The sequence below is a fragment of the Madurella fahalii genome (assembly GCF_045866475.1).
Source record: "Madurella fahalii IFM 68171 DNA, scaffold_2, whole genome shotgun sequence".
Taxonomy (NCBI): Eukaryota; Fungi; Ascomycota; class Sordariomycetes; order Sordariales; genus Madurella; species Madurella fahalii.
The window spans coordinates 1,114,207-1,141,233 of NW_027263972.1; the positions used below are offsets into that span (position 1 = coordinate 1,114,207).

General features: G+C 54.5%; 8 protein-coding genes across 8 annotated transcripts; 2 read left to right on the forward strand and 6 right to left on the reverse strand.

The window, feature by feature from the left end:
• Window positions 1–2,831: 2,831 nt before the first annotated feature.
• On the forward strand, window positions 2,832–6,525 carry MFIFM68171_03072 (tyrosinase; the record flags this gene model as incomplete). The annotated part of the gene is made up of 9 exons (XM_071058494.1): window positions 2,832–3,062; window positions 3,151–3,568; window positions 3,635–4,213; window positions 4,282–4,409; window positions 4,476–4,793; window positions 4,873–5,243; window positions 5,336–5,755; window positions 5,892–6,264; window positions 6,358–6,525. 9 exons carry the CDS (start codon window positions 2,832–2,834, stop codon window positions 6,523–6,525), a joined length of 3,006 nt encoding a protein of 1,001 aa, XP_070914595.1.
• A 1,041-nt stretch (window positions 6,526–7,566) lies between these two features.
• Window positions 7,567–8,094, forward strand: MFIFM68171_03073 (uncharacterized protein; the record flags this gene model as incomplete). The annotated part of the gene is made up of 1 exon (XM_071058495.1): window positions 7,567–8,094. The coding sequence occupies one exon, from the start codon at window positions 7,567–7,569 to the stop codon at window positions 8,092–8,094; it is 528 nt and encodes a 175-aa protein (XP_070914596.1).
• A 902-nt stretch (window positions 8,095–8,996) lies between these two features.
• MFIFM68171_03074 (uncharacterized protein) lies at window positions 8,997–10,998 on the reverse strand (the record flags this gene model as incomplete). Its single annotated transcript, XM_071058496.1, has 3 exons — window positions 8,997–9,199; window positions 9,274–10,449; window positions 10,542–10,998. 3 exons carry the CDS (start codon window positions 10,996–10,998, stop codon window positions 8,997–8,999), a joined length of 1,836 nt encoding a protein of 611 aa, XP_070914597.1.
• A 1,222-nt stretch (window positions 10,999–12,220) lies between these two features.
• Window positions 12,221–13,468, reverse strand: MFIFM68171_03075 (Tyrosinase copper-binding domain-containing protein; the record flags this gene model as incomplete). The annotated part of the gene is made up of 5 exons (XM_071058497.1): window positions 12,221–12,368; window positions 12,456–12,950; window positions 13,019–13,104; window positions 13,168–13,321; window positions 13,377–13,468. 5 exons carry the CDS (start codon window positions 13,466–13,468, stop codon window positions 12,221–12,223), a joined length of 975 nt encoding a protein of 324 aa, XP_070914598.1.
• Window positions 13,469–14,372: 904 nt separating this feature from the next.
• Window positions 14,373–15,551, reverse strand: MFIFM68171_03076 (GPI anchored dioxygenase; the record flags this gene model as incomplete). Its single annotated transcript, XM_071058498.1, has 2 exons — window positions 14,373–15,229; window positions 15,290–15,551. 2 exons carry the CDS (start codon window positions 15,549–15,551, stop codon window positions 14,373–14,375), a joined length of 1,119 nt encoding a protein of 372 aa, XP_070914599.1.
• Window positions 15,552–16,607: 1,056 nt separating this feature from the next.
• On the reverse strand, window positions 16,608–17,272 carry MFIFM68171_03077 (uncharacterized protein; the record flags this gene model as incomplete). The annotated part of the gene is made up of 3 exons (XM_071058499.1): window positions 16,608–16,710; window positions 16,766–16,989; window positions 17,066–17,272. 3 exons carry the CDS (start codon window positions 17,270–17,272, stop codon window positions 16,608–16,610), a joined length of 534 nt encoding a protein of 177 aa, XP_070914600.1.
• Window positions 17,273–20,946: 3,674 nt separating this feature from the next.
• On the reverse strand, window positions 20,947–22,122 carry MFIFM68171_03078 (Transcription factor domain-containing protein; the record flags this gene model as incomplete). Its single annotated transcript, XM_071058500.1, has 1 exon — window positions 20,947–22,122. The coding sequence occupies one exon, from the start codon at window positions 22,120–22,122 to the stop codon at window positions 20,947–20,949; it is 1,176 nt and encodes a 391-aa protein (XP_070914601.1).
• Window positions 22,123–23,894: 1,772 nt separating this feature from the next.
• MFIFM68171_03079 (BZIP-type transcription factor mbz1) lies at window positions 23,895–25,762 on the reverse strand (the record flags this gene model as incomplete). The annotated part of the gene is made up of 2 exons (XM_071058501.1): window positions 23,895–24,772; window positions 24,826–25,762. 2 exons carry the CDS (start codon window positions 25,760–25,762, stop codon window positions 23,895–23,897), a joined length of 1,815 nt encoding a protein of 604 aa, XP_070914602.1.
• Window positions 25,763–27,027: the final 1,265 nt, after the last annotated feature.

The following is a 27,027-nucleotide window of genomic DNA, read 5'->3' on the forward strand; positions in this document are numbered from 1 at the left end:
GCCCACCGTGCGGATAGTGCGTACGCCCAAGCAAAAACAAGGACCACAAGATGGCCGTCGTCTTTGCCGAACCACTCGAAGGGCGTTAAATCCGGGTTATTTGCAAAGACGGTTGATGTTGGCTTCCCGATTGCTGCCGCCATCTGGAATGTCTGCTCGAATGCAGGGATATTACAATCCCCTTCACTGGATATCCAGGTAGACTTTGCAGTTACAAGCCCGGAATCGTCTGGATCCAGACCGACAGGGAGAACTGGATGTTGAGGGAAAAGTTGCTCCGCTTCCAGACATGTTGATGGGCGGGAACAATCGCCAGCAGGGCCTACCCAAACCTTGTACCAAATCTGGTAGCCTTGTTCGTAGAATTCCTTGTACACGTCATCAGTAGGCCGAAGGGAATCTTCCATCTGAGTAGACGTCATGGTGTTTGGAGATGCGCGTCTGTCGATATGCGCCCGCTGTTCTCGCCGCGTGGAACGTGGTGAGCAACGCAGTCAGCAGGTTTTTATGTTCGAAAATCGAGAGGCGCCGGTGCTCGCTTATCTCGACACTCGGTGTTGTAAGGATCCTATCGAGCGAACAAGAAAGAGACAATGCAGGCACGTGTTGGATGTTGGATCATTCACACGAAGGCACGTGATCGGTCACCATCTGCACTTTGCACGCCCACTAGCACCGCCGCAAAAGCCACAGCTCTGTTTGAAGTTTCCAAGTGACAGGGTACATGTGAGGGTCGTGGAAACCGCAGTAGCTTCAGCCGTCTCGCTCGGTGCCTACTTTGGAAATCGTTAGCTAAGGTATTCATAGCACTTCTCGTCAATTGAGCCTGCAACAGGTGTGGAAAAGAGTGCTGAATTGATTGTCCTGTCTAAGGAGCAATGGCCAGGACGGCCCTACTTAGTTCGAGAGTTGTGGAGTGGCCACCTTAACATCGTGCCTTCAAGAAACCACGGGTTTAATCATCTTGCAAACAAGGATCTGTTAGGAGGCAGCAGTGCGGGAAGTATAAGTCGCAATACCTAAGGACATTATCATATAGGACAGTCCACGTTGAGGACGAACTGTGGGCTCATACAGGTTATTGTTTTGCCGTGCCAGCCCGTTGTACTAGTTAGTCAAACCAAAACCTATCGTGTAAAATGAATCCCTATTTAAGAGAAAGGCGGTTGGTGATCTCCAGGTGGGAGGCCACTGAAACTCCGAAAGAGACCTACTCCCCGTGCCCTTAGGCTTCCCCTTCCTCAGAACCGGGGGTAATGTCGGGTCCCAGTACACATGCGGTAATCAACGGAAATGCAACAATCATCCAGGCTTTCTTCTCTTGACGCATCGGCCCATAATCTGTAGCGGTGCAGCGAATGGGTACCCCCTTGATGCCAACCAACCCTCGGTGTCTGGGCGGGAGAAGCCAAAAGGTGTCAGCGAACTGCTTGCGGCTCGCGATCGGACCAGGAGACGTTCCCTGTATAGATGATTATATATATGCGCAGCGACGAGATCTTTTGGACGGAATTTTGAGCGTATGGCGAGCTTTGAGACGGTAATTACCTATTGTCTAGCTAAGTGAGCAGAGAGCGGAGAAAGAAACAAAGAGCCAAAGAAAAAGAAACACGACTGCATCCTGTTACCGTGAGTTAGTGGTGGGACAAGGTATAACCACATGCACAGAGCTAGGTACCTAGCTTCGATCCTGCGGTTCATGCGCGACGAGCATACTACCTACCTACCTTAGGTTGGTAAAGTACGTTCGTTTGTAATCAGTAAGGTAAGGGCCTAGAACACGGGATGCAAAGTTATCAGACGCATTTAGCTCATTCATTGACTCAATGGTACCATGCACCCACGCTGGATACTAAACTCTTGGGTCGAGCTTCACATGTACGCCCCAATTAGTGTGGCTGGGTTGATCGGTCCCAACTCAAAGCTCAAGGAATGGATGGAATGCGGGAGTTGCATGAGGTGGAGGGCTGTGAAGCGCCGCTAACTATTACCCATCTTTTCAACCCCAAACTGTCGTGCATTTCACCCCGCTGCCCATCAGCTGGACTACGTAAGGGAAACGGAGTTAGGAAGCTCATATGATAAAGTACCCATCTGAACAGGGAGGGTGGGATGGAGCCGCCGTCGATTCGAGTGCTGTTCTGCAACCCTGCCTAATAAGACGAATCCCCGGCGAAGCGCAGGCTTTGAAGCCGGAATTGAGCGGGATGGTTGTGACTGCATCCCAACGTTACAATAACACCATTGCGGGCATGCAGGGTCTCGGGGCCAGGAAATCTACCCCCGCTCCTCATGGCTACTTGGGGCAGGCTAAGGCGGCTGCTTAAAAGATGTAAGTGGACAAAGCAGACATACCTTGCAGTTCAGCTGCTTTTATCTCGTTCTAAGGCCGTAAATGGAGAGACATGCAGCAAAGCTGAGGTCTGGCCCGGTCTGTTCTTGGAGACGAACATAAATAAACGAATACTACATAACGCTGGGAGGCGCGATCTCAATCCTGGTTGGTCATCGACAGAAAGTCCGACAACCACTGCCGTGCCATGAGATATTTACCACAAGTTCTGTGGCAAAAAGACGACAATTATCTCCTGGGGCTACCAAGTACCTAACGGGAAGATTCTGACTCTAGTGAGAAATATAAAGCCAGCAACGGTACTAGAGCTGCCCAACAACGAGGAAGCAACTCTGCAGCAGGCAATCAATACACACCATTCTCTCCTTTCCCCGCTCCGCAAAACAGCTGGTCCCCTTCACCGGCGAGGAACGCCAAGCCCAATCGAAACCACAATTCTGAGCCTGCTGTGCCGGCGTCTGTTCTCTTGCTACAAGCAATGTCGTTCAGATTTCTTCCCAATACGGCTGTTGCAGCCAGCACGGCCAGCAAAGACAGTATTTACACCTACGCGCAGACCTACCGCCGCGATCTCGTCGAGATCAAGGGCAAGCTCACTGATGGACCCCAACCCTATGTTGTGACCGGCAAGCCCGTCATCATTGATGTCACGGGAGCTGCCCCGGCGAAGCGGTTCACTCCTTTGGCTGCCGTCTGCTATGGCCAGAAGGTACTGAATACCTTTCCACCGAAGATATACTACCTTGATTCCGCGACATCAATTGCAGGCTTTCAAGCGGGTGCTAACTATCCTACAGCGTTATCTCTTCTACGTAGACGACAGCAACTACCTCTGTGATGTTCATGCTTCGGACGACGGCACCTGGGTCCGGGGCAACATGCGCGACAAGGCCTGGCAGTGTGCCGCCTACTCCAAGCTTGCCGCAATCAAGATGATTAACGCGGAAAAAAACGAGTTCCTGTGCGTCTATTATCAAGATACGTCTGAGACAGGTGACATCAAAGTGGTCCACCGTAGTCCCTTCTTTGGCTGGCAAGAGGGGAATGCACCCGTGAACGATCCACCTCTCTATGGCACTTCGATTTCGGTCGTCATCCCCCAGGCGGGGATCGAGGTCAAGCAACCCGACAAAGACATTGACACAATTCACCCCGTCATATTCTTCCAGTACGACAATCTCAATCTTGGATCGTCTCAGGACCAAGGACCCAACGGTACTGTGGCTGCTTCCAATCCTCTTCAGCTCCATTGCCGCCGTGACTGATAAGCATTGCTTCCAGATTACGCAACATACACCATAACAGACGGCCACTTTACGCTTTCGGCGCACGCCTCCCTAGCCGCCGTGGATGACGGAAACAACTTCTGGTGCTTCTATACAGCAGACTCGAACCAAGTCTTCCGTCTCCGAGTAGACCAGGAGGGTAACATTACCCAATCGCAGCCGGTGGCGTTGGAGGCCAACCCGATCCCTCATTCCCCCCTTGTCGCGGTGCTGGTCAACAACTCGGGCAAAGACCAGATCGTGCTCTTTTATCTCTTGCACAACGAGGACATGAAGGGAACCACGCGTGAGACCAACGTGTTCGCTACCACACTGACGGCCGAAACTTCCCCTGCGGCCGATTCCTGGGACGTCTCGCGCCCGGTGTGCTTGGCTCCGGCTGCCCCAACATACGCCATTACCGGTATCAAGACAGGCACCACCAAAACGTCAGTCCCGCTGCGCCTCGAGGTTGACGACTGGTATCTTCGCGGTGATCTCGAGCACAAGCGCCAAAGGAGCCTGTTCCTGTACGCACTTCGTGCCCTACAGAACAAAGATCCCGAGGAGAAGCTGTCCTTTTTCCAGATCGCGGGTATGTATCATGCGGCACTGCAAATATGTATGGCTGCTATGTGCTGACCTTGGATGTGCGTGATGCAGGAATTCACGGAATGCCATATACACCATGGGACGAAGATACCGTTCCCACAACCGACGGTGTGGGCTACTGCACCCATGACAGCCTACTCTTCCCGTGCTGGCACCGCCCATATATGATGCTCTTTGAGGTGGGTGATCAGTGGGGTTGGAACTAGGTCGAAACTTTAATCTGCTTGGCTAATGGAAGGGAACAGCAAGTTCTGCATGAAATCATGATCAACGATATCATTCCTGAGCTACCCAAGACCGAGCAGGCGAGCTGGACCGATGCTGCCAATACCTGGCGCTTGCCCTACTGGGACTGGGCGGAGAAGAAGACGCGCAACGAAGGGGAGACACCCATCTACGACGTTCCTCTGATCACAAAGGAATCGAGAATCCTCGTCATTAATCTCAAGGATGTCCAAGATGATACCTACATCGACAACCCCATGTATAAATTCACCGTCCCCGGGAACAAAAACATGGGTCGCTACGGAGTCCAAGATGTCCAAGACGACGATGACTTTAAGGTATGTGGAGAAAACATAGTAGCCCCACCGCCTTCTGAGTAGACGTAGGGAGCTAATAGAAAGGGGGGAAATAACCAAGTTCTCCGAGTGCAAGGGTACGTCACGCTGGGCGGACTACCCGCCCAAGCATGAAACTACGTGGGTCAACGGCCAGGTGAACAACAGCAGCGTCGCTACTGCGCTTGATGAACACTCCTGGTACGGTAAGAATGTCGATAACGTGCCGATTGCCGAGATGGTGTACAGGCTCTACTCTCCAGACTACATCACAACGTTCACACAGTTCGCAACGACTAAGCTCCATGACGACACGGCCCCGGCACCGTATCTGAATCTTGAGTACATCCACAACAACATACACAACTGGACGGGTGGATTCGATAAATACATTGGCCACATGACCGAACCACCAGTGGCCGCATTCGACCCTATCTTCTACATGCATCATGCGTAGGCGCCATCCCCTCGTTTTACCCAACCACACCTAAGAACCTATTACAGCGTAGACAATGTATTCACTGACCATGACCATGGTGTTGCAGCAACGTTGACCGCCAGTTCGCTATCTGGCAAGCCATTAACCAGGAAAATACCGACATTAACTGGTTCCAGAACGACTCCGAACAGCTTCCGGACGACGGAACATGGAGTATCCGAGCCGGCGACATCGACAAGCCGACTACTTGGCTAACCCCATTCCACAAGGACACCTTCGGAACCTACTTCACCTCTAATGACGTAAGGGACTGGATCAAATGGGGCTACTCATACCCGGAGCTGCAGCCGTGGCTCGACAAGTACAAGACAGACGGCAAGTTCGACGTCGACCTGTACATCATCGATATCAGAGACCAGCTCAAGAAACTGTATAGTCCCGCGGATCTCATTGACTCCGCAGATAAGGACAGCACACCCAAGAAGAAGTGGACTAAGGACATTATTGTTAACATCACGTACGATAGGTATGTACAACCTCCCCCTCCCCCCCTCCCCCTCCCCCCCTCCCCCCGGCCCCCAACCGGTCACACGGCATTCTGCAGATCTTCTTTCTCTCCCATTCGAAGTGAAAAAGAAAAGCTGACAGATTTGGGGGCAAAGATTCGCCCTTGGCGGCGTTCCGTACACTCTCCACCTGTTCATCGGCGACAAGTCGCAGGTGGACAACTATGACGGCGCTCTCCAAGGGCACCCGCAGCACGTCGGTCTCCTCTACACATTCAGCAATCCCGTCTTTGGCGCTGGAGCTGCCCAGGGGGGTTGCGAAGGCTGCCGAGTCAAATCGACAGCGGGCACCAAGTCCCGTGGCCAGGTGCCCATCACCGCTGCACTGATGGCCCGCATACCGCCGAGTGGCGTCAACCGCCATGAACTCGGAACCCCCCATGGAATCCACCCCTTCCCCAGGGAGGAACTGGAGGAAAGGGCGGTAGAGGAGTACCTCGAGAAGCATCTGCACTGGAGAGTGAGAACAGTATGTACTGCCTGTACTGTAGATGCTCCGTGATTTCTTCTCCTTTTCCGTGCTTGTGCTAGGTACAAAGCTGACGAGGTTGGGGACGAATAGCTCAGCGGAAACGACGTTGCAATCCCCGAGACCGAGCCTTTTGTGAAGGTGGCGGTTTACCACCGGGATGCGCGATTTGACCACGTTGATCACGCCGTGCAGTACAAGCGCCTAGCGAGGGCCACTAACACCAAGCTCGGTGGCCACGGGTTCGCTGCAGCTGCATAACTTGGCCGTCAGCCGAGTTGTCGCAGAAAAACTGATCGCGTCCATGCGTAGTAGATGTTTGTTCTTGCAGGGAAGAGAGGGGGACTACAACAACCAGGAACCAAGTGTACCTAGCTCGTCGGAGTCAACCTTAATCTGCCACAACAAGAAAGACGGGGGCGATGTTGAATCTAGTTCTCCCATTACTGTGGCTGCCTACTAAACGGTCGCCATTGCTTCAAAAGGGGAACCTGACGCCGGTGGAATATCCGGGCATTGGCGGTCGATTCTTGTAGACCCTCTCTCAGTTCTCTTTGACAAGCGCGACAAGCGCAATGCAATTCAAGGTATGCCGCGACCCAAGGGCCAGATCCTTTGGCTCTATGGCGCGTTCCAGGAGCTCGGTGTCCCTCATGATAGACAAATCTTCCTATGTAGTCAGACCGGTGCCCATGTTTCTATGGCAGAAGGCAGTTACAATACCCAAGCTTGCTTCAAGCTGGACGGAAACCTGGACGCCATCTGAACTCTCTGATCCATCCCGCCTTATCAACAACTTGCATATTTGCTGTGAGACGCAGCCCGCTATTATGGTCTCATGATCCCCGTGTTGGCCATGACTGGGCGTGTGTTGAACGTTGTCGCTAACATCGCGTGTCGCAGCTATAGGAACCACAAGAACAATAAGGCAAAGGCGGCGAGGACATAGCTGGATGTAGAGGCGGAGTAGGATCGTTTTGTCGGTATTTGAAGCGCCACCGGATATTCGGAGATAGATTTGACCGAAGCCTCGCCTGAGGTGTTTTTTCTTTTTAGCCCAATACTCGACCTGCCATCAATTGACGCGATTATCGATGCAGAAACCGAAACGGGAACTGGGTCATCAGCGGCCCACAACACACCAAGGTACCGATCAAGAGGTCAGTCGAATCGGCGCCGCTGTGCGCAAACGGCTCGGCTGGCTTAGTCGGCTCCACCTGTGCTGTACCTTACCTTTACTTAAATTAATCACTCCCTATCTTGATTACTTTAACTACCTTATACTTATTTACCTGGCCCAGGATGAGCGGCCCCACAACGGCCCAACCAAGCAACCCAGCGAGCGAAGATGGCGAGTTCTGGCGTTGGCTAGATGGCTACCTAAAGGGCATCATTGTCATTTCAGTTTTCGGCGGGCAGATCACGTTTACAGTCCTCGTCTCCGACATCGCAGACCCCGCCGACACAATCCAAGCGGACCGCAACAATCCTGACCCCAGCCTCATACCGACATTCGCGAGGGAAACCGTCCGTACATTCCTCGGCATCAGCTGGCTTCTCTTCACGGTTTCTTTGGGCATCGCTGTATTTGTTAAAACTGTCCTCTCCGATACCAAGGGGAGGAACTGGCTGGTTCGAAAGCTCGGGACCGACGGCTTCAGCCGTCTCTACTCCACCCTTACCTTTCTCCTCAACGCTCTATCTGTATCACCATTTCTGTTTCTCGCTCTGGCGACAGCTGCCTACTTGCCCGTTGTAGGATGGATCGGCACGGCCTTTGTATCCCTGTTTGCTATAGCTGTTGGAATATTTTGGGTGATACTGGACTAGGAGGGTTTCCGTGACCGCTGAAGCTGCTCTACTTCCAAGATAGTATATGTTGTTCCTACCTGTTCATCTGGCCTGCGCAGCATCCGAGAAGAAACCAGAGAGGACCGAGATAGGGAGCTTGTCTGGCCAATTATGTATAGCCCTCACTAATCCATTGGGAATTCTGACCATCGCTATGAGTCCAGTGCCGTTTCTGATAAAATCAATTGCCTTAGCGTTGAACCTCAGGTGCGGCTGTCAACAGTACTCGTCGGCATACGACAGCGTTTCAACAGCAAGAGCCGATTTACTGATATGGTATCCAGGCCCAGATATACGTGAATACAACCCGAGGAGGCCATTTCGACGCTGTATCCTATGAACCACTGGGCCCAAATCGCCCTGCTTTGATTTGCGGGCCGTAGGTAGAGTTTGCAACCCCAGCAGCAAGCAAGAACTGGTGTCAGCAAACCACGCCGAATGACGAATTCTCCACCGATATCGGGAGAAAGAGTAAGCAAAGCTTAAACACTCCTGGGCGGCATGGAGATGAAATTTCTTCTTCCGTGATCGTGGCGCTTTCCCTTTCCGGATGCCCCTTGGCCCGATAGTCCGGCGGTGCCCTCGCCAGACTTACCGAGTTGCGCTGGGCCGTACTCGTGCATATCCCGGTCATACAGTCGAGTTCGAGAAATAGACAGGCCAGGCGGAGTATTATTAGGAGGCTAGTCCGTCTCAAGCCAGCCCTATGCTAGGCTGTAACAACTGGTTGATAGGGCCGGGTATTGTCGGTGTCCCATGAGAACGCTGTTTCTGGACCGGTTTTATGGAGTTACAACTATCCCCGGTTTTCACGTAGACCTTGGAGGCTTTGATCGTTCTAGTGATCAAGACCCAGCTGCCAGGGGGCCACGACTGCGGCGCTAGGGTGTAGGAGCTTCTTCTGACACCTCAGCGCTGGCGCTGCTGGTCCCTGACGTCAATGCTACCTGGTTTGGCTCCGAGCTCCCAAGTACAGCAAGCGTCAGAGCTGACGACGTTTTGACATCCGCTGACATCGTGACACCAACTGACGGGGTCACAGAAACCGCAGCAGCTTCGGCCGTCTCGCTCGGTGCATGCATGCCTATTTTGGAAATCGTTAGCTATTCGTCCTACTTTATCCCCAATACACTCCTCAAAAATGAATTTGGCGCTGACCGTCATTTTCATCGACTTCTCCATCCTGCCCACTATCTGTTGGTGGATCCGTCCCTGGGGCTCCATCCTCTACATGCCTTCTCTTCTTCCTCTTCCGAGTGGCGCGCTTCTTCGAAACCAGGAGGCCATAAACAAAGGCGAATGTCGATATGAGTCCTGGGCCAATCTTGATTCCGAAGAGTGGTGACAGGCAACAAGCTAGGACCAAGAGGACAGGTACCATCAGCACTGATGATAAGGCAGCAGCTGCCGTTGCGTATCCTAGAATTCGAGCACCTTGATCCACGTCCAGAAACATGCCGACAATAAACGAGGAGAGGACGAGGCAACCATAAATGGCGACGGTAATGGAGACCAGAATTGCGAGGATCGGCTTGAGCGTCTCCCTGTAGAAGCGGTTCTTGGATTTTAGTCTGTTATGGCCTTCGTTCACGGAGCTCAAGAACGACATAAGACGGAGAAGGATGAAGACAATGGCCGCCAGAAGAACCACGACGCCGAAAAAGTCGTATAGCAGTCTCCCCAGGTCCTTGAATCGAGACTGCATGCTGAGGACCCCGGCGGCGAGGGAGAGTGGTAGGAAGATAGCGGTGAGAAGGGTGAGCTGCTGGATGCCCCGGGCCTGGTTGATGTTCCTGGCCAGATCCAGGAACCTGACTTGATCATCCAGTCCTTTGGACAACCTGTCTAAACGGTCTTTGACCTCTCTGCAGCACCCATGGAGCTCCGCCTCTAGTACCTGGAACTCACGGTTCTCGTTGGCCGGCGATGCGGCCCTGATGATCCCGATCAGGGACTCGATAGTGGCGGTTAGATGAAGGCTTACTTCAGAAAGGTTTCTGTACTGATAGGAATCCTTGGTCATCTCAAATAGATTCCAATGTCGCAGCTCGGCCGAGCGAGGGTCCACCTCAGCCTGGAGTTCTGACTGTCGCTGCATCAATCTATCCACCACCCGGGCAAACAACCTTAGGCTCGCGTGGTGGATCTGTAGAAGGAAGAGCTGCTTCCAGCTATCTTTCATCGCAGCACGCACCGGCAAGTAGAGCTGATCGAGCTCCTGAAGATCTGAAACGGACTTCAGCAACGTAGTTTTGAGCAGGCGCTTCTGCTGGCCCGTGTCTTTTGCAGCCTCTGCGGTCGTTGCATCGACAAACATTTGGTGCTGTATGAGTACTGGGACGTGGTAACGGGTGTGGTTAGTAGGCATTGAGGGAAAATAACTTTTAGAAATCCCGCCCCAGTGGGAGGGGAGTTGGGGTTAATACTGGTATCGGCCGAAACATGCACCCCCCTCTCCACTTTTACCACCCGTGTAATCCGCGAGCCGCCGTCGGAGTCGGGATCAGGGAACATTTCGTATGAGTTGAAGCTGTACAATCCAGGCGGCGATGCGGACGTCCGCCATTGGGCCGTGAGAGCGCTGAAGTCGGTGCCGGCCAGATATTCAGATGGGTTCCCGATTGAGAGCTGGATCCTGATAGTTCCCTCCGCTGGCGGCTGTGCCTGGGCGCGACAAAGGAGCCACGTTCTACCAACGGCATTCTCGCCATTAATACTGAACAGAGGGACGTCCCAAGCCATGATAACTGGCGGGTGGACGCCAAGTTCCTTGATGCTCCTCCACTCTTCGGCGTCTAGGAGTCGTCGGGCGGGCCTGATGCCCTCGGAACCGGCGTTATATGCATCATATATTTCGTCAAGAAAGGCGATTAGGCCGTTCATGGAAACCCGTAATTATCACGGAAGCAATGAGAGAACTAAACAATGTACCCCAAAAGACGCGACACAACTAGGAGCATCTGGCCGTTTGTGAGTGAGTGAGCGAAGGTAGACTGCGATGCGAAAGTAGCGGTAACCGCTCCGGAAGCGGGGTAGTTGGAAGTTGCTCCTTAGTATTTCATGCAGCCAATGACAGGGGGTCAGCGCAAAGCCTAGCGTGCCCAATGGGTGATGAAAGAAACTATCCACACAGGATGAATCGCAAGGAATCCCTGTGAAAATATGGCGATATAGGGGTCTTTCTGTAGCGACCGCTGATCTGTTAAGGTGGCTGCTGGCTGGCCCATTGTAAAGTACTTCCCGTGAATGGCTTCTCTTTATCGCCCGCTGGCCTCAGGAATGCCGCCTTCCTCGCTCCGGCGGCCTCTTTCCGATGATGGATTTTCCTGTCCGAGTCTTGAGGACCGGATACCGCCGCGCCGAGAATCGTTGACCTTGTGAATTTGAATAAAATCTTACCATCTTCCCCTCCCGTGTCTCTGCTTGCTAAGTAGAAGTATCTATGCTGCCTGGGCTCGATAGCTACTAGTTCTGTGGTCAGAGTGGGAGAGCCTTTGAATGATAGCGAGCTACTTGCTTTATAGCTAACCTAACTTCCTAAGGTTGATTATAAGAGGGAATATGGCTAATCCAAATGGACCTTAGCGAGACTCTCCGACCGCATGCAGGCGCGTCAAACCGCCACCATTTCCACCTGCACCAACACATCTCGAGTTTGGTGCAAGTCGTATGCCAGACCTGATACCACGGCCAACTCTGTGTCCTTCGCCAAATAATCCGAGGCGATAATCAATGCAGTGGGGCAGACGCAAGAGATCTCTTCGGAGAGAGTTTCGAAGCCCTGGTAAGTGCAAATCTATGTTATTCATCTCTTGTATACTAATAGGGCATAGACGATCCTCTAGCTCTGTCACTGACCACCTCGGTACTCGATTCGCGGTGCGTTAACCAACATATGAGAAACAACGATACATGTAGAAAGGGAGGAGTTGCGCAGCTGACTATGGCAAGCAATGCAACTAATGGTTTTAAGCTGACGGGGGGCCATTCAGGCGGAGCTAGTACCTACGTGCGAGCACACACTTCCCTTCCCCGAATCACAATGCCATACTCGTACCGACTACGTCAACGTTACATAAACCCTCCCGGCACCACCTAACACCCCTCACGGCTCAACATACTCGTAACACAAAAAGTCGCCCTGAATGTCCATGACGTCCGCAATCGTCTTGTTGGGGCCATTCCCATACATGTTAAGGACATGACCCAGGGTAGTCGTCGTGCCCGGGTCACCATCCGCGCCAGTTGGCTTCCTAAGCATCATTAGGGGAAAAAGAGATCCCCAAAACGTCAGCTCATCCGTCCGCAGCACCGTCAAACAGACCGCAGGGCAAACTCACGGGATATGCGACGGCCGGGGCGGAAACCCGGGCGCGAAGTCCGGACCGATATTGGTCCCGCTGATGCTGGCCACCCTCACGGCGCGGTCCCCCGCCTGCCAGTCCCAGAAGACCTTGTCCAGCCAGGTGTGGTGCAGGTAAAACAGGGGGTCGCCGGGGCTGGACACGCCGTTCTGCATCTGGCCGCCGACGCCGGCGTGGCCGCCCGCGTGCGGCTGGCCCTCGATGCAGTTCCAGGCCGTGGCGAAGTCCCGCGCCGCCAGGCACCGGTTGACCTGCGCCTGGGACGACCCGCTGCTGATGGCGTCGTTGATGCGGCGGTTGATGCAGTGGTCCGTGACCTGGTACCCCGGGCCGAGCGAGTTGGTGTAGTTGGCGAAAGGCCCCGTGGTGATGCACCCGCCCGCGCCGGACCCGTCGCCGCCGAAGCCGTAGACGGGGTCGAAGATGACCGACGACCGGAACTTGCCCGCGTCCAGCTGCTCATGCCAGTACCTGAGCAGGGGTTAGTGGACAATGCTATGTATTACGAGTATCACCGATGCGGGGCTGGGATGACTCACGGCTGATAGCCGGTATAGTTGCACTCGTTTCGGAGCGCGCTCTCATGGGCGTGCATCATCAACCGGTGGAACGGCAGGAAGGCTCCCTGAGGGAGTTGTTATTCATCAAGGTCGGGTTAGACTCCGGGCTTGTGAACATTGGTACGTACGACAAAGTGCGTCGAGTAGGCCTGGAGCTGGTGAATGGCCTGAAGCTCGTCGAACCGTGTCCGGGCCCCTGGTAGACCCAGGGCCGCGGGTTTATTCATGAGGCATAGCTCGGCGTTGATATATTCCAGCTTCTCAGGGTTGCTCAGTGTGTGCCTGTAGAGTTGTTGAGCTGGCAATCATGTCTGATGACGGCTGCTGGTCGGCTCACCATGCTCTGCGTTTGGCTGGGTTTGTGCAGGCCGCGAATGCCGTGCTCACCACGAGCAGCAACGAAACAACAAGCTTTGAAATCTGAGCCATGGCTGGATGTGTTGCGGCGACGCGTCTGGCGGGATCCTCAGCCCATCTACAGAGTTGAATTGCCTCAACTTATACTTTCACCGCTTCCCCTCCTCGACTTAGTCGGTTTATTGCGTGGCCGTCACTGTAAACACCTTTACCCCTTGTGGTTGCGTCCGGTAATCAGGACAAGTCGGGTTTAGCAGAGACGGAGTATGGCAGGGATCACTGGTGCGGCCACTGCTGTGGTCCATATCTTCCATATTGCTCATGCCCGCGCACCCGCACCCCGAGGTCTCGCTTGCGATGCGAACCCAACTAACTGGATTATATTTGGGTGAGCAATTCGAGCTCAAAATTTAACTTCATCTTCCGCTGTGAGCGCCTCATACATACAGAAGCTTATCTGACGAGCGAGGCATCTCACTTTACGCCCCGGATAAAGGCGCAATGTCCGCGGTTGGGGTCCATCACTCTATTTTTCCCCATAGGATGGGTGGTCCACCGGACTGTTTCGATCAAATCAGGATTAGCCGAGTTCAAATACCGTGTCGAGTTGCCGTGTTGACGCGGCTCGTCCCCCGCTATGCATAGTGATATTACCCTTTTACGACGCTGGAAGCGTAGGCGCGTGGGACACTGTTGGATGTAGATTGTCCATTACTATATTGGGTAACATTTTCGCCCCGCCCATAGACTCCAACCTGGTTAACGGCGACTGCGTGGAAGGTCTTTGGCATGCTAGAAACCACTGCAGTGATATGGTTCACACTGACGGACAAAGGTTCCAGGAATCAGGATGCTTCACTCTAACATTGCATTCTGACATAGTACTAGCTAAGTAGCTATAGACCGCTGACACTTGACTGCAACCACACCGTTCCGACTGCCACTCAAGCGGCCAAGCATCTGCTATCCGTGGCTTTCATCCATGAGTTGGCGGGGGCGTGATGGCCTTCCCCATGTTAAATCCAGGGTTGTTGACACCCCCGTTGGGCCCAACGACGGCCGCAACGGTAGTATACGAATCGTAATTAGCGCTCGCATTGAAGGCGACCTCTAACCACATGAAGATGCCCTTGGACAGGTCGCCGGCCTTGAGCAAAATATACTCGGGGAACGGATCATAGGCCGCCGTGGCAGAATAGCCCGTATAAAAATCGGCCGCGTTTGACGTCCTCCTCACGCGGTTGGTATTGTACGGTGCTGTGTTTTCGACCGCGTCGATGAGAGCTTGGTCAAAGAACAGCTGCGAGATGTGGCTGACGGTGCCGCCTGAGTACGTGTTGTTGGGCAGCTTCTCGGCGCCAACATGGACTGTGATGTGCTGATGAGTGGCCCTGCCTTGGTAGTGGCCAGGGAAAATGGTATCAAACTCGACGACGCCATCGCTATCTGTCTCCTGCACTCCACGGAGGAAGGTCGACCTGAGTCCCCCCTGGCCTGCCGCGCTCACCCCGCTGTAGACGCCGGTCGCGTTGCATTGCCAGAGGTCAATGAAGAGGCGCGGTGTGGGCTCGCAGGTTTGCACGTCGACGAACTGCATCTCTAGGTGCACCGGAACGCCGGGATGGCTTTCGACAATATTGCTTCGGATCTGCTCGCCGAGGACATAGTACGGCCCAATGATGTTGTCAGGGGTAAGAATGCAGGTGCTGTTGGCGCCAAAGATGTCTTGGTGCGGCGTGTCGGTGGTGAAGTCTAGACTGCCCGTCCTGTCATGGGAGATGCCCGCCCACTTGGCAAACTGGGCGCTGTTACGGCGGTGCAAAAACGCGTCTTCTTGAAGGAAGGTAATGAGTATCAGTGTCAAGTCAATGGCTCACTTTCTTTTAATCATACCCTTGTCAACGCCTCTCTCCGCACGCAGTCTCTGGAAAGTCTCCAATCGGCGCTTCATGGCGCGCTCCCTTCGTGCCTGAGCAGCGGCGTTGTTGCCGCATTTGCTCAGCGCCTTGGAGTTGATATCGGCAACGGCGTGGCGGAAGCCGGCTTCTCTCAGCGCATCCCTCGGATCGTGCGCTTCTCCGGGGTGTGCGAGGCCGCGGGACGCGAGCCCAACCAAACTCACCAGCGTAAAGAGGAAAGTCGATTTTAGCAGCATGATGGACGGTAATGCGAAAGGGATAGGGGTCACAGTTGTGAGTAGATGCGAAGATGGTACTAGCGAGGCGGTACAGGATTGAACGTTCAAGAGGAATGCAGCGACTCCGAATCTTTAAATGAAGAGCTCCGAACGCGTATGTAGTGAGTGAAGCAAGGAGCTTCCCCGCAGGTCGATGCTTGCAGGGCCGTCGTTCCCAGTAAGTATCTCACAGGGCTAGGCTCGCCACGGGGATATATTGGACCCATATTCATTACTACCGATTCAGGAGCCGGGCTTGGAGACCTTAATACCTTGCCTAACTAGTACATGTACCCACCCCGCCAGTTAATGAACATGAAATAAGGATACCGGCGGTACCCTTCTGAGGGTATATGAGATACTGGAATCTGGGCTCTTCGCTGCATCCCCGAGGCGCCTCGACGCGTCCCGAGCGGGCAGAATGGCCAATTCCTAAAGCTCCCCACCATCAAGAGGGAAGGTGGCCCGGAAAGAAGGATGCAGATCCGGAGCAACGGAGGGAGCTCTCAGAGCAGAACGACAGAGACGGCTGCGCAAGCTTCGAGTATTATCATGTTTATTTCAGCCCCTGATCTGGTATACCGGTTGGAGGCGTATAATAAGGATGCGGGGTGCAGGATACCTCCGTGCGACGCTGCTTGGGCGGATCGGACGCCCAAGTGGTGTGTTGCCCGATTTGGCTGAAATTGTCCGGTCAACTCACCGGGGTCCAGGTTCACCCTGTTTCAAGACCTCCCTAAGGAATTAATGCGCGCCTCATAATGACTCCCCCATCACAACTGTTGGATTGGGGTGTCCGGATTCAAACGGGTACATCCAGTACGAAGCGATATGCAGAATTTGCTTGAAGTATGTTTGCGAGCCAAGCGAGAACCCGGAAGGCCTGCGGAAGATGTCGAGTGTCGATCTTGGCCTCGGCGGTTCACTGCGTCGCTTGGAGACATGAGCAGCATTCTCAGACAAAACCAAACAAGCCATCGAACAATACCAAGTCAACTCAGTGAGTAGAGCAATCCGAAGTCCGAATTTATGCTCCTAATTCTCTAGAGCCCTCTCCGCAGCTTGAGCCTCAAATTTCCTCCTGTTGACACGATAAAGTCCGTAAAAACCGCCTAAGCTTGCAGTAATGTGTGCGATTCTGAGTGGATGTTCGTTAGCTTAATGTTGGGACAAGCCGGGTTCACTAGACGTACCCGACAATGAGGATTAAATATGCGGCAGCATCGGCACTCCCCTTCCAGGGTTTGGTGGGTTGCTCTGGTTCGTTGTTGCTCGTAGCCACAACGAAGCCAATGATCCCGAGCCCTCCGACGAGAGGGTCGAAGAAGAGGACCCATAACCAATAGCCTCCAGGCCCGTATTTGTGCAAGACGGAGCTGATGGCGGCAGCGTAGCTGACCAAAATTGAAGCGGCGCACTGGTTATTGGTAGTTTGCCGGTTAGCCACCATGATACGCTTGTTAGATATGGTCATGCCGGGGAAGGGGGCTTACTGCGAGAACCGGCAATATAAAAACTCTAAGAGGCAACCCATTCTTCCACGTCACCCACGTGTAGATAGTGGTGGCCAAAGTGACGGTTGAGATTACACCGACAGTGCCGCGGGCCAGTGCGGTCAGTTTTTCCGGATAGAAGAAGTCTTTCGAATATGGGCCGGGCGGCAATGTTGCCCCGACCTCGCCGTCACCGCGGTCGTCCATCGGGGTCGGCTCTGCCAGCTTTGCGGTTTTTCTTTCTCGTCTTGATGAGGAATAAACCTCTGCCGGGAGAACTACTAACATGCTGGTGTGGATGACAGAAAAAGGAGGGATAAGTCAACACTGAGTCTGAATCATATGAACAGCTTTCTCCTTCCGTTTTGTGTAATGTCAAAACTCGGAGGCCTCTCCAATTATGCCTGGGAGGCGGTATCGCTGTATTGATCTCGGCACAGCGTGGCAGTGCCGCAAGTGGCCGTTAGAAGGATCGCATCAATTCGACGAGGCTCAATCTTCTTGGTTGGATATGTTACCGGGTAAATATGCAAGAACCGTGCAGCGCCCCGATTGACTGCAACCTACGTTTGTTTCAACGAGCAACTACACTATACGTTTATCTACGGCGGAACGCCGCCCAATACCCAGAATGCTTCATGCCCTGTGCCTTCGGTTGGGCAGGTGGCAAGATACCAGACGAGGCTAAGTCGTAGCGCCGGCATAGCATGCTATTTACATTACCCGAATAACCACCCCGTACGAAACCATACGCGTGAAGCAAATCTTGGAAGCGGTTGGCTACCTCTTTGCTTCATGGGTATCGTCGTTGGATTCTCAGAAGATTTGATTCCGTTGCACATAACTGAGATGGCGAGTTCCACACTCGTAAGCTACCTAAGCCCAAGATAAAATGACCAGGGTTATCAACTTCCTCAACTCTCCCGAGCCGGTGCGGTACTGCAGAAGGCTTCCCTGCAGAAACTGAGTCAACCTCTGGCGTTAAATTCCACACCGCGACGTTTCCAGAGTTCAAACATCATGCCTTCGGGCGCGGCCATATTGTCTCTGTCGAAGTTGGTTTTGTAAGCCGAGAATCTCTCACACAATGCAAACAAGTGACAAGGATCTTACGACATGTTTGGAAAACCCTAGATCTGGTAAATTCAATATTAGTAGTACCAGGTCTGCAATCATCGAGGCAGCAACAGACGTCCTAAAACATTACCAGCCTATAATTGCCCTCGTGATAGGTAGTCCTCGCTGTACCTTCCAAAAAAATGTATTCCCAAAATGTTTGCGCCGCTGAAAGGTGCATGGTTCTCGGGGATAAGATGCTCTCTTAAAACACATACTCACGGTCGGTCAACCCGCCTACCGTATCGCGCAAGGCTTGCTGGATGACCAAGACCCATTAGCACATCTAACCAATTCTCTAACCATCTCCCGAGATGCAAACAAATCTTCATTAGCGTCCCCCGTTGACATTGTGGAACGTGCGTAGTATAGGCTGGTAAAAGACCTCGCTCATGAGCGCTGCCTCGGGCTCCGAGTCGGCCGGTAGTCATGCACATTGTTATATCTACCAAGGAGAGCGTTAACTGGTAACAAAATGTAACAGGCTTAGACTCCCAGGTCTACTACCGTAAAACCACTAACATCCAGAGCTCGTGTTAGGAGAAAGATAAGTATCGGCAAAAGAGAGCCGCTCTTGGCCAGATACATTTAAACTAGGGCTATATTGAATATCGGCCTTTTGCCGTATCGGTTTTTGCGGCAACAGGGACCTGGGACTGCTCTGTTTGATCTTGATGTTTTTTTTTTTTTTTTTTCTTGGATCTCGGCGGCGCGCTGCGTAGGTACCCAGGCAAACTTCCTTCCGCCCCTCTTCAGTTTAGTCCGGATTCAACACAAAAGACAAACCGCACTATCGAACCCTATAGAAGTGATACACTGGGTAGCCTCGGATCGTGTAGCTTTCGTGACTTAGCCGCACTTCAGAGAAGTGCCAAAGGAAAATATAATCCAGATTTTAGGTACGCTTGGATCGTGATATCCGTTACGCTGACTGAGCTGACATGCGCAATCCGAGATTACCACTCCAGGCCCAAATATTGACCTGCCTTGGCGTCTATTATTGGAGGAACGCGAATCCCAAGCCGTGTTCCACGGTTGCCTTGCAGCTGTGGCGGTCTGGCGATGACCGATACGGAACGCCAAGCTACCTCAGCTCTTTCGTGAGTCCTCCCTTTCTTCTATTTCCTCCATACCTGGTTCTTTCTCCACCACACAACCTCTTACCCCTCCTCCATCACAACGATTCAGTACCAAATTTCCAGCTGCAATGCCGCCGCTACCAATGCCGTTCGACAGCGATGTCACCAGCGTCCTCTCCCTCGCACGCTCTGTTGCTCGGGATTTCTCTCGCGCTCCCGACGCCTTCACCCCTGGCGAGGCCGCCGCCAAGGCTCTTATTGTAGAGCTCGAATCGTACCAAAACATCTACGCATCTCGTCAAAACCCTGGGGCCGGTCTATTTGAGTCGTCTCTTACGGCGCATCTTATACCCTGCCGCCAAGCGTTGAAAGCCATGAGCGATATAAGGGCGAAATACCCAATTGATAGATTCGGATTCAGTGATAGTATCAAGTGGAGCCGAGACAAGAAGGGATTCGAAAAGGAAACAGAAGCCCTGCGCCAAGCGACGGCACAGTTACGAGAGACCGTTCAGGTCGTTAGACAGGCGCAGAATGTTGTCCAACCACAAGCGCGGACGGAACCCAGATCCTGGAGTTCCCGGTACCAGGCTCCGGCCCAGATCACCCTGGTCCATGAGACTTTGGTATCCGCCCAAGAATCAACGTCATATATCCCGCAGGGCTCAGTTCCGCAGAGCTCAGCACCGGCCCCGGCTGCGCAGAAAGAGCTCCCAATGTGCCAGAACGGATCCGGATGCCGGCAACCAGGCTGCGGTCTGACAAAAAGCCACCCGTGGGCTCCTGACTGCGAGGACGGAAGGAACTGCTACGTCAAGGACTGCACGAAGTTTCACCCTAAAAAGGCGTTATGTCCCCGCGGTCCTGGATGTCCTGATATGAACTCGAGCTGCACCAAAGCTCATCCATGGCCTCGGCCTGCGCCGGGACTTGGAAGCGAGTTTCAGAATCCGCCAGCGACCCCGGCACAACCCGTCCAAGCGCCAGCAAAACAGCATTGGCCTCGGGGACCTGCAGGGTCAGCAGCTTCCTCGTCCGTTGCTACGCGGTCCGTGGTGACAGGCATGTTCTCCCCTGGATGATGATTGTGAAGAACTCGTCTCTAACACACTGAAGTGACCTCGGGTTCGAACGTACCCAACTACTCTTACGGTAATGACCGGTGCCCCTTGAAGTTCAGATGTCCTGGGGGTTATAATGGCAATTGCCAGCTGTGGCATCCGCAGAGGGCACCGTGTCGTGCGGGAAGTACGTGTACGAAGGGCGCCGAGTGCTATTATGACCATAGTGGGCAGCCTCAAGCCCCAAATCGCACCCCAAACGTCGTTGAACTTCCCGGGTAGGCAGGGCGATGGGCCCGGGTATTGATTTGGGTCAGCTATTTAACCGCGAAGAGATACAAAGACGCACTCCGTAACCCTCGTAGCGCTACTGAAAACTGGTCAGTTGCGCCATGACCCTACCATCTAAATAGCAACTATCGCTTTTACTACGTGATTGTTAGTACTTTCCAAGTAATGTACTATACGAATACGTATCTAGGGCTATGTGGTATGGTGAACAAATACTAGCGGATGTCTTACAGAGAAAGCGATATTTTCCAACGCATTACCCTGCGTTGACGAAACACCCTGAATGATTGAATTCTTACAGGCTCGAGCCACCACTCGCGTATCCGTCATGCTCTCAAAACAAAACAAACCTCGGCATCCTCGGCACCAGATCAAACCAATGCCCACAAAACCCCCCGTCTCTCGCCTCCCAAATGGCCACCAGCCCCCGCCGCAGCCGCTCGCTCACGTTCGGATACATCTTCCCGCTCACAACCTGCCCCAGCCTCTGCAGGGCGAGAGCCCTACTCGCGCCGCCTTCCAACTCGACCGCCGCGACGAGGAATGGAAGCGCGAGGCGGTATTCAAACAGCGGCTCGGCGCCATTGGACGGTGACTTGTGGTGGCGGTAGATGTCGTCGACCTTTTCCAGGATGCGCGCCGCCAGCTGGCGTGCGTCGTCGTCGCGGGTGCCGAAGCCGAAGCGGAGGCGGTGGATGATGGCGAGGGCCGCGGCGCGGTAGGCTTCGGCCTGCGTCTTCACCACGCGGACCTCGTCGAGCGTCGAGCCGAGCACGAAGCCCGCGGGCACGGGCGGGTCCCAGCGCCGGATCGCGTCTCGCACCGCCTGCAGATCCCGCGCGACGGCGCCCTCCGCGCGCCCGCTTGCCCCGCTGCCCAGCTGGTGGCTCAGGTGGCAGATGTCGGAGAGGTGGGGCAGCAGCGAGCTGCACAGCCCGATGTAGCGGTCGACGGCGGGCAGCTCGTCGTCTTGTCGGTCCGTCTCGAGCCGGTAGACGGGCAGCTGCCGCTGGATGATGCAGTTGCATATGTCCATGAAGACGAGCGGAGTCAGGGCGCTGTCGAGCTCCGGCGCCCTGCGTCGCGGCCACGAAGCGGCCGTGTAGAACCGTTCGGCCAAGCCGACGGTAAACCGGCAGATGGAGTGGGCGTGCAGGCCCGAGTCGAGCAGATCAAAGGTTATGACGCCCAGCCCCAGTGTGATGGCCGAGAGCAGGTCGGCCATCTCCAGCAGCTGTATCTCGGCGCGGGTTCCCGCCTCGCGCAGCACCTGCACTGCCCTGGCGCTGTTGGAGTAGTATCCGAGATCAGCGCCCAGGCGATCGGCAGCATGAGGCTCCATGTGGCGAGCGAGCCGCCCGGAACAGGCCAGGAAGACGTTCAAGAGAGTGTCGGGGGCGGCGTACAAGCCGGTCAGGAGCTGCGCCAACACGGCGTCGGCGAACGATGAGCCAAGGACGAAGCGGCAGATGAATTTCTGCTTGTCGAACATGACTTCGAGGAGGAGCATCTCTTGAGGCGTCCTGTTTGCCAGCAGTCTATCCGATGGGCGCATGAGTAATGCCGCCGGCGGACTCCTTCTCTGTCCAGGACTGGACTGTGCATGCGCGGGTGGCGATGTTAAGCCAGACCACACGAACTCAACCCCCGGCTGCGGCTGGGTCGACACCCGTTCGGGCTTGCGTGGTCGTCCGACCTCGGCTTTCCTTCTCGAAGTTGTGCATGGTCGAGAAAGGCTGGAGCAGCGGGAACAGGCAGAGCTGCGACCGCTTCCTCGGAAGACGCATTTCTCTTTCAGCACGTGGCATCGATCGCATGCCAGACGTTGCTGGAGCATGTTCTAATACGCTGCAGTAATAGAATGCCAAGTAAAAGCCTGGTCTATAGCGGTGACATGGGGTGGAAAGACTGAGTGACGGTGGGGAGCAAAAGCGGGACGTAAACAGCGAATATCAGTTGGAGAAGACGGATCGACTTGGGCGGGGAAGTAGGTAGGCTAAGGTATAATTAATTCAATGTCGAGCGATGTCGAAGGAACTGGGTGCTGGGCTCTCAATCAACCTGAAACATAACAACCAGCAAAACCCATCGTTTGGTCGCTTTTTAGCGGCGCTTAGATATTTCCATTCGAGCCATCCGCAAAAATACAGCACGGTTAGACGCAGGAATTGTGCATGAGGATGCTGACGGGCGAAAATGGACCAAGGCATAATATAACCGGGCTTTGGAGTATAGCCAGCCGAAGCAATCTATCTCCATTTATACAACAAGCCCCTCCCATCCCACCGGGACACCCGATTAGACAGCATCACTTGTCAAGGTATGCCCGACTTGTTGGACTTGGCCGCATCGTCATGATCCGCTGGCACACACACCTCAATTTGCTGGCATTGCTTTGGGGCTATATGCTTCCTACTAATGCTCCTGCGCCGAGAAGAGCCTGCTTGCTGGGGATGTGCATGTCTCCGTTGTTCCGAACTCAGTTAAGCAGGTACAGTTTAATGACGCCGGCCAGACGAGCAAATTTTGAGGTGATGAGGTTTCCCTTCATGGCCACTAATTTAGTGCTGGGTTCTAAGGTACAACGCGAATTTTGCCCACGGGGTCGGAAGTAACACGAAACTTGAGTGACTTTGTCATGTCAGCGACTTGAGCCCATCTCACTCGGTCTGATCATCGGGTCAGTAGCACTCAACGCCTTGGTCCTAAACTATGTTCTGTATATTAGAGTAGGGGAGTATCACGCTATAGCGCTACATCATCCCAGCGAACGCCGATGTCCAAGCCATCTAGCAGAGGCCAGGTACAATATCTCAACCCTTTTCATTCCTCTGTGCCGATATAAGAAAGCAATGCCGCGGTGTCGTTCTCTTGATTGTAATCCCCTTCAACCTCCCATGCTTGCAGCACCACCATCATCAGATCATCTCCAATCCACCTAGCTGTTAAATCGCGAGTCCTCCTCTTAAAAGAATACAGCGCCCACCCAGAAAAACTATGATGACACGGAGATACCATGTTTTATGCCGCTGATCTGATCTGATTTGATGTTCAAAATATCCCCAACCCTTGTCCTCCCCTCAAACGCCAACGTCAAATGAGCCCATCCATAAGAATAATAAAAAATAAAGGTAAGACGGAAAGAGTTATGCACAAAGAAAAAGAAACGACAAAGCCCACATGCGTAGGTAAACGATGAGGGGGAATCTTGCCAGTGATCAAACCAGAACTAAACCAGACAAGCTCAGGGTAAAGGAGAGGGGAAGGCCGCGAGGAAATCTCTTATAACCCCACAGTCAACAACTCTAACCTCGCCGCCACCCCCTCCAGATTCGCCTCGAGTCTTTGCACCCTCGCCATGGCCAAGCACGCCGCAACCTCGTCCTCGGTAGCATCCACCAGCTCGTACCGCGCAAACGCCTTCTCGGGCTCAATGCCGCCGAAGATGTCAATCTGCGAGAGGCTTTCGACATCGAGCTCAACCGCAGCATTGGCCGGCTCCTCAGAGACGATAGGAGAATCGTGGTAAAGCGCGAAGGCGGGGTCGTTCTCGAACGCCTCGTCAACCGGCGCAGGACGTGTCGCCGTGACATCTTTCTCCTTGGGAGCGGGAGCGGGAGCGGGAGCTGGTCTTTCAATGACGGGCATATCGACCTTGTCTTCGTCCGAGTCAAAGCGCCCAAGCGGGCTAGGCTTGCCAGAGAGCAGAGCAGCGTCGAGGATCGGCTCGGGAGTCTCTAGCACAGCGTAGACTTGCGGCTGGAAAGAGAAGCCGTCGACGGGGTTGATGGCGAGCATCGAAGCCATTGTCGTCTCGGGAATCATGGCCAGGCCGATCTGCTGGTGCTGGGACTGCTGCTGGGCGGCGTAAGGGTTGACATCCTTAGGCACTTGGCGCGGCTCCTGTTGCTGCGGCTGCTGCTGCTGCTGTTGGGGCTGGGGCTGGGGCTGGGGCTGGAGTCGGACCGGGGGTTGGGGGATCATGCTGGGGTTGGAGCTGAGACGATCGAGGAAGTCGGAGAAAGACGGCGAAGAGAGGAGCATGCGGGTCAGATCGCTGAGACGCTTGTTCTCCTCGATCAGCGCACGGTTCTGCGCGCGCAGGTCGCCGTTCTCGTTGACCTTGTTAGCGATCTCGGTCTCCAGTTGCGAGATGTACTCTATGACGAAATTAGTATTGGCCATGAGAATTCGGGAATCCGAGAATTCTTACCCTTCCTCCTGGAGCGGAAGGCGCGGGCGGAGACTTTGTTTCGAAGTTGGCGCCGCTCCTTGCTTGTGAGCTTCTTGCCTTCTTCGCTGGCCAACAGCCTTTCATCTTCGTCCATCTCGTCTTCATCCTTTTTGGCCCGAGTCAAGTTCACCGACGGCGCGTTCTGAATGGGCTCAGCTGAGGCAGGCTTAGATCGCATCGAGTTGAGCAGCTGCGTGATTTTCTGCTCCACGATGGGGTCGGTTGCCTGAGGTGACTTTGACTTTTGAGTCTGCTTGGACTGCTGTTGGGCTTGCCGCTGCCTCTGCTGCTGCTGCTGCTGCTGCTGCTGTTGCTGCTGAGCCCTCGCCAAAGCAGCCTGTTGGTGCATACCGGGCCATAGGCGGCCAACATTGCTGGTCTGGGCCGAAATGGGCGACGGTGAAGGCAGGGTGCTCGGCTCTTGGCCACCGATGGAGCTGGGGTTGACCGTCGATTCGAACAAGAAGGCGGGGTCAGCCGAAGGCGACTCGAACTCCAGGTCCATATCAGGCGAGGCGCCGAAATCGTTGAAATCAAACATGTTGTCGGTATTCCCCATCCCGAGGTAATCGTAGCTGCCGAAGCCGCCGAAACCGTGGAGGTGAGAGTTGTTCTGGTTCACAGCCAATGTCGTGGCCAAAGCTCCCGGGACAATGCCTGTTTGCTGCTTGTACAGGTCGTACTGATGGCTGGGCCCACTGAGCGGCTGGCTGGTCGAGAGCAGCGATGTCGCGGCTGTCTCGTTCTTCACGGGCCGAGCGCTGAACGTTGTCTTGTTCGACGAGGCGGGCGAGAGCGAGGGCGACGGGTACGAGACGTTGTCGAACTCGGAGAGGTCAAGAAATGAGTCGGCCAAGTGATGATCGATGAGGCCGGGCTGCGTCGCAGCCGGACTCGTCGACAATGATCCCGACATTGCCTGCTCCAACGGGCGACGGGAGGTGTGTTGGAATTGACGGATGGGTGGTTGGAGGCGGCGGGAGACGATCGCGATCGATTCGACCGACTCGAGCGCTTTGCGACGGTTCGTTTGCCGTCGCGAAATGGGGTGAATTGCGGTGGTGAAGCTAGTTCGGGGGCGTGCAAAGGTTGGCAAGTCAGGTAAATTGGCGAGAGGCAACTGACAGCAGGCACCCGGGGGATTTTCTTTGTTTGGGTGCCTGGGGGTTTGGGCCTCAGTCGGCTTGGCACCGCCCGTGGCTCGGGTGGGTCTTGGTTGGACAGGCCAATGCAGGCTGACAGGGATTTGGTCGCTTCGGGAGGGGGGGGGGGACGCGTAATCCAATGCGGACGTCACTGCTCACCCAATCCCGCAGGGCTTTTTGTTCCCCCCAGCGACTGCAGCTTCGGACGAATTGGCGTCGGCGTTGCGGGAATAGCCTGTTAACTGCGAGACGGCGCAATGGTTGTACCTAGTGCACTCGCAAGCCCCGCCGACACGCTGCCCCCAAGCTGCCACAGAGACACTTCCCCCCCGCGGCGGGGAGATGGCTCCGCTACGCTGTCAAGGATGCCCTCAGCTGTCTGTGTACGACTGCGGCCTGAGGATGACGAAGCAGCTTCCCGTTTTGGGGATGGAACCAGTTTCTGACCGCCGCGATAACTTGGTTGCCTTGGCGTATATTGGCGACCAGGTGCAAAAGGGGAATGGATGCGGGACGAGGTTGACGAGGCCAGAGACCGAGCTGCTGCTGCTGCTGCTCCAAAAGCGGAGAGAAGCGTCGGGCGCGATAAAACCGTTTGAATGGGAATGCACAACTGGGCGATCTGTTCAGTTCGCACGTCGGAGATCCAGACATGAGAGTCCGATGACCGACCAAGGAAGCCGCGGATGCGACGGGCTTGGCCGGGCGGGCGGTGCAGCTCATCACTTGGAGCCGAGATTGAGAGATCCAGTTGGCTCGCGGCTTTGCACTGCCTCAACCACTGAACCGCTGTTCAATAATCAAGAGCAGACAACTTGAAACCCGCCCCCTCTCAGGCCCACATTCCTCCCAGAAATCCCTCCCAGACAAAAGCACCATGCGATTGATGTTACTCGATTGGGGTTATTAGACCTGCTGCTGCCCCTTCCCGCCAGAGTCTTCATATTGAACACCACCAAGTACGCTAGTAATCGCAGACCAGACATCAGACGCCTCGGCCGAGTGGAGAATCATGCGACTGGCGGGGGCGGGGTTC